Genomic DNA, 6,691 nt, shown 5'->3' on the forward strand with positions numbered 1-6,691 from the left:
GCAGTAGAGCTCAACCGATACTTGTGTTTTGTTCAGGAGCAGCCAACATGACATGGAAGCCAATGGCATATTTATATTATTGACGTTGTGAAAAGACATAAAGGAGGAGGAGGAGGAGGAGGGTCAACTTTGTAATGTATTATTTATCATTTATTGTCTATCGTGGTAATCATGTTATCATTTTGTTAAACCTGAAGCCACCTTGAAGGCTGATATGATGGACATCGGCAAAACAACCTGAAATGTGATTTTACCCACCTAAAGGCATATCGTGATGTATGGTCAATGTTAGAAGAAGGCCGTCTGGTCATCATTATTTTTATTGTCTTGGCTGAGTATCAGTCCAATACCACTGCTCTGTAGGGCTGCACTATATGAGGAAATGTTATATATGCAATACCGTTGTTAAATATTACAATAACATCTACTTAAGGTCCAGTGTTTAGGATTTAGGGGTATATATATGCAAGAAATGGACTAAAATATAAGAACATTTTCCTTTGTGTATAAAAATACAAAATAAGAATCTCTGTGTGAGCCCCTTACATCAACATTGGAAGCGGGTCCTTGTCCACAAAGTCTGCCATGCTGCACCGCCATATTTCTACAGTAGCCCAAAACAGACAAACCAAACACTAAATCTAGATAGGGATAGGTGCATTTTTGCATCATCCACCATAGTTTTAGTAACCCCTCTGCAACGAGCATAGCTTATTCAGTCTGTTTCTGTCTGGTTTTAATCAGCCGACCCATTTGTTTTGGAGAGGCGGAGACCTCCGTGGATAGTTCGGCTATTGCTAAAAACATCCTGAGCAATGAACACTGAAGAAATTCTAACCAGGTTGCAGTGTAATATCTTCACCACTAGATGCCACTATTCATTCATTTTACGTAACTGCTTATCCTGGGCTGGAGCCTATCCCAGCTGACATTGGGCGAGAGGCGGCGTACACCCTGGACAGGTCAGCAGACTATTGCAGTGGTGACACATAAGCCCCCTTTACACTGCCAGATTTTCCGCGAATGTTGGGCCGTTTTGCCGGCCAGCTGCGAGCGTTTATACACACAGAGGAGGAAAGGCGAGTTGATCCAAGACGCCAAATTTTCCGCCTCAGAGGGTAGTCATATTGGCGGAACCTTTTAAGTTTAAAAAGACAGAGGCGGCCTTTCGCACCGGGAGGGGCTGTTGAAGACTTGTGGGAGGAGCTGCTGATGACGCCGCACGTGCAACCCACTGGCGGTGGATAAACAGAAAACAGTTGATACCAGGAATTAGCGAGCAGGTAGTAGCAAGAGGGAAACGCAAACCTGACAGACACTGTAAAGATGAGCAACTGGGGAGACAAGGCATTGCATACCCTCCTTGCCCTCGCAAACAAAGAGGCCATTAACCGTCAAATGACGGGGGCGGTGAAGAACGGGCCGATTTACGAGAGAATCACCGTCTGACTAGCCACGGTTTCCCTCCCACGTCACTGTTTACGTCACACGCTGAGCTACACCTTTTGTTACTTGCTCACGCCCCCCATTGCCCCGAAAAAGGCGCATTCTGTATAAACAAAAGTAGGTAGGCGGCAATTTTCCGCCCTCCCAAATTTTGTTTTCATGCTGCCAATGCCAATTCCTATCTAAAAAGGGCTATAGAGACAGACAACCATTCACACTCACATTCACACCTACGGTCAGTTTAGAGTCACCAGTTAACCTGCATGTCTTTGGATTTTGGGAGTACCCAGAGAGTACATGGGGAGAACGTGCAAACTCTGCACAAAAGGGCTCCCACACCCCAGGGTTCGAATCCTCACCGTGGAATTGATCCAGGAACCCTCATGCCATGAGGCGACAATGCTAACCACTGCCCCAACCTGCCTAGATGCCACTAAATCCCCCTAAAACTGACACACTGCACATTTGAGGTTTATCGTGCAAGCTGGCATCATGGTAAGGCTGGGCGATATGGAGAAAATCATATTCCACGATATATTTGACCAAATACCTCAATATTGCGATGATATTGCAAAATGTCTACAGGTATCAGACAGTTAAATCTAATGCTTTTTAAGACCTGTTATGGACACCTTTTAACCAAATCACAGGCACTGCAGGCAAGTGGTATATATGTGGTCTTGTGCAGAGCTAAGCGTTATGTAGGATTATGGTTATTGGAGTGAGTTAAGTCAATCTACATTTTGCCAACAGGTAAGTGCAAATATGAAGCAAAGTGACAGTGTTATAGTTTTTTAAAGATTTGTAACATTAGAAATGTGGACTTTAACATAGAAAGGCTTCACTCACTTTCACAAAAAGAAATTCAAAATGGATAAATGAAATTAGATAAAATGTTTGTAGTTAAGACCTCACAACTCCAATTTAAGACTATTTATTGACTTTTAATGCCTTCTATTTAACAATGAATTTAAGACATTTTAAGACTATTTAAGGACCTGTAGACACCATGTATTGCAGGGCTGACTATTGAATATACAGAGAGATTTTAGATGTCTCATAAAAATAATAGAACAGCTAAAACAGTCTGGTAAAAGGGGTCTACAAAAATGACATCACTTTACTGTAATGAAGCTTTTAAAACCAGTAAGACAACACTTATGATACCACCATATCCAAAATCTGAGGCAATGTCTAGTCACACATCACGATATCGATTTAATATCGATATACTACCCAGCCCTGGTGATGACAGTTTAAAAAATGATATTGTGCAGCCCAAGTGTAGCTCACATTGAGTCATTTTTTTATGTAAGGTAATATGAGGCCAGCTCTAATAACTGATCAGTGGCTGGCCATCACTGAATGAAAGTAACTGATGAAGGAAACACATGATTTCATAATGGCATTGACAAAGAAATGGTCTTTAATGCGTGTCGGTCACATTGTGGCCAGTACCTGATCTGTTTAATAAGGTCAGCATCTGCGCCAATACCAGCACATCGTAATGGGTGCATCCCTAATTCACTCAATAATCTGTCCAATTAAAGATCCCTGAGGAACCAAGGAAGGAGGAGATCTGGTATAAGCCAAATCTTAGAAATTATATTCACATCATTACTGAACCATAAATATAATCTAACTGAAAGAGGATGAGGTCCCTGTGTGCTCCGTAAGTAGTTACACAGAAGATACTCATTGTGACTGAAGGCAACTCCAGGATCATGGGGGGTTTTCTTTGGAGCTGGGAGCACATCCTCCATGTTTCACACCAGTAACACTACTAAAAGACAGTATAGCGACTGTTGTAAACACTCAGTCAACCAGTGCAAACGAAAAAAACAAGCATTCACTCTCAGTGAACCAGTACATGTATCTACACAAAAGACTACAGTCCAAGAGCACAGCTTCCTGCTCCTATAGTCTGACGTAGGCGAATACTCAGAGTGTACATATGTCTCCTCCACCAAATATGTACTGTATAGCTCAGGTGCTGCTGCTGCTGCTGCTGCTGCTGCTGGGCTCATGTGTTTAAGAATGGATGTGCTGACTGTGAGAAGAGGGAGGAGGAGGAGGAGGAGGAGGAGGAGGAGGAGACTCTGCTACTGTAGCAGTGCATCAGCAGAGGTGAGACTACAGCCACTACATCACAGTTTGCAGACTGGAGGGAGGTGATGGAGCCCCTGTTTGATACACACACTTGACACTCGCCTAAACATCTTGTTGTCTTCTGCTGCTAATACCAGAGTGTTTTAAAGCCGTCCACAGTGGGGTGGTGTAAACAGCCACAGGAGAGGGAAAATGAGGTGATGCAGCCAAATCAGTGCACATGCAGACTTGTCTTTTGCAGTCAAGCCTTTCCCTCCCATGCATTTATGGTTGAAGGGCAGCTATGTCGGCCAACCTTACCCCAGCTGCCTCTCATGCCGCCAGAGACACACAGACCTCCAGTGGGCTACAGTATGTGTGTCATTAGTGCTGACCCAGATGCTCTGAAACACTGACTGTCCTGTGACTGCTCTGCATTTCCCCCAGAATAAAACTCCCCTCAGCTCATTACACTGAATAATAACCTCCATCATGGAAATGAACGCAAAATGAGATGCCCAGTGCAGAACAAAGAGGGAGTGAAGTTGAGGTGCAAGACAAAGTTGAGGCTGAGATCACATCCAGCTGCAGAGGAGAGGCAGAGGCTTGAGGTATGTGCAGTGCAATCTGATGATCACAGAGACAAAAGAGTTGACTGGCGTCAGGTGGACAGATTAGTAGGTGACAGGGAGTTACATCACGTACAAGCAAACCCCTGCGCATTCCAGCATCAACACAATCTCTCATACAATATATCATGCCAGTGCGGTCAGTGAGGGGAACCAATCCTGGATAATAGCCGTTTGGACACACTCCCCTGACTGCGCAAATTCCAATGCAATAACAACCCTCTGCATGGCACAGCATATGTGCAGAGCTTATGGATCACATGTAGTTTTTGTTTGACTAAAGATGACACAGCAAGCTACAAAGGCATCCACACAGCCTGTAGGCTATGTGCAATGAGCAGCATTAGATGTGCGGATTACAAAACGCAGCCTGTGTGAGACAAAAGACCCATTTTCCGCCGACTGTGATCCAACTCCTCACAATAGATGTGACTGGCAGTGTGGATGTGACAGAGGTTAATGCAACACATTAGCATGTGTGTGTTGTTGGGAGCAGACAGCTCGGCGGTGTGCTTACCCTCTGCGGCCAAAGCGCACCGGACAAGAAGTAAAAGCGTCCCCACAGACAGCAGACAGTTCGCAAGCATCCCCGCTGCTCCGACTCGCCACCTGGTCCTCAAACACCTCCCCTCTCCTCCGGCATCGGTCCTCCGCGGCGAGCACCCACCGGGCTCCGCTCCGCCGGCTCCCACCACTTTGGGGTGACCTGTCCGCCCACTCCTCACACCGGGAGCCATATCCAGTGGATAAGTTGCTGAAGTTTCGGTCGTAAATAATACATTGGATCAATCCTCGTGCGTGAACGGGAAACACAGCGGTCCCGCGGTCTCGTCGTGGTGTCCAGGGCTGGAGGGGGGAGACGGGGACGCGGCGTTGAAGGGAAATTAAGAAATGCGCCCTATCGCTCCTCCGCTCCGCTCGGTCCACCCATCATCACCGAGTGGCGCAGGGAGGCGCGCACACTTTGCCAAAGGTTTGACATTTAGCTGTTGGCGGTAAACTGCCTCGCACTGACCTGCTCCGCGTGCGTGACAGACATTTGGGTGGGCTCAAGAGACAAGTAGCCACAAATATAAAGATAAGGACGCAGCTGGGTCACAGATTTAAAGTCAAACACCCCTCTGGTCTAACTGAGCAAATTAGCCTCTGTGCTGTTAATTGTCGGGAGAAAGTCAAAGCGAGCAGACTGTAGGGCGACCTCTGCTGGAGGAGTGACGCAACACACATGTCCATATGCAGCAGGTCACATCTCAGACTGCTCACACATATGGCGGATACATATACAAAGGGTGACTTTACAGTTTTCCTTTAACTCCACTAAGAGGTATATACAATGTGTCCACATGGCTACAGTAATTACTACCTGAATATCTGACTGAGTAGATACAAGAACGGCTGCTGTACCTCCTCACCGCCACAAGATGTCAGCACAGACCCGGAAGAAGCAACTACGGGTGCATGTTAGGGGCTGCAGGGTAGTGTAGGAAATTGGAGCAACCTCGTTTGACTGGCTTCGTTTTATAATCACAATAATGACTTAATGACTTCCTTATAATTTCTGCAATGCCTGTGTATTTATAGCTTTTCTCAAGGCATGTGCAATACATTATATAACCTGTTGTTTTTTGTTGTTGTTGTATGTATGTGTTTTGTTGTGGTTTACCAATGCTTCATGTTGATTGTAGCTGGGTATTGCATCCAGGTACAATTAGATATATCTTATCATATCTTATATTTAGCAATAATAATAACACTAATAAGCATTTTATTATTATTTACTATTATTGTTATTGCTATATTTTATTTTTATTTTATTTTTTCATTTCATTTTTTTATTTTTATTCTATTTTATTTTATTTTTTATTTTTATTTCATTTTATTTTTGTTTGTTCGTTTGTTTTAAATTGAATCTAGGATAAGCTGTGAAGCGCTCGCCCATGTTATTATTTGAGATCTCACCACAGGGTCCACTTATTGTGTTCCTGAGCTCTCAGTCATATAAAATTATCGTCATCATCAGATGAAATTTGCACAGTAAGAACGGAATTATTCCCACGAAATGTCCAAATTTTTATGTGTTTTGGAACAGAAACTTAATCACCAATCCAGCATTTTACAGACAGAAAATTAATTCACAACAATTTTGATAATATTGAAAAAAAACAGCCTGATTTCAGTTTCTCAAATGTGAGGATTTGCTGCTTTTCTCTTTTTGGTATCATTTCAAATTCAACATCTTAGAGGTCAGACAAAACAAGGGATGTGAAGGTGTCTGGAAAATTGTGATGTACATCACCCAGAAATTAACTCAGAAATGTTTATGACAAACTGAAAAACACAAATCAGTTGCAGATCCTTTCCTCCTACTACAAATTTGGAAACACTAACTAGCACTGTTTGACAATGTGGTGTAGAAGTTGTAATATGACCAATTAGATTTGTTGTACATGCATGTGTTCAATACTAAATAAAAAGGATCTGAATGAATTAAATGATGGTGAAAACAGACCGAGTCAGAAACAGCTGCA

The 6,691-nt window shown here is 43.6% G+C and overlaps 1 protein-coding gene across 1 annotated transcript in view; it reads right to left on the minus strand.

Moving 5' to 3' along the window:
- Positions 1-5,202, minus strand: part of chs1 (chitin synthase 1) — a 64,977-nt gene extending 59,775 nt beyond the window's left edge. Inside the window, exons 1-2 of the mRNA XM_050050302.1 lie at positions 5,179-5,202; positions 4,681-5,009 (exon numbers count right to left, since the gene is read on the minus strand). Of these exons, the coding sequence (XP_049906259.1) occupies positions 4,681-5,009; positions 5,179-5,202 (353 nt within the window). The remainder of the gene's footprint in view (positions 1-4,680; positions 5,010-5,178) is intronic.
- Positions 5,203-6,691: the final 1,489 nt, after the last annotated feature.

This window comes from Epinephelus moara, chromosome 1 (assembly GCF_006386435.1).
Source record: "Epinephelus moara isolate mb chromosome 1, YSFRI_EMoa_1.0, whole genome shotgun sequence".
NCBI lineage: Eukaryota > Metazoa > Chordata > Actinopteri > Perciformes > Serranidae > Epinephelus > Epinephelus moara.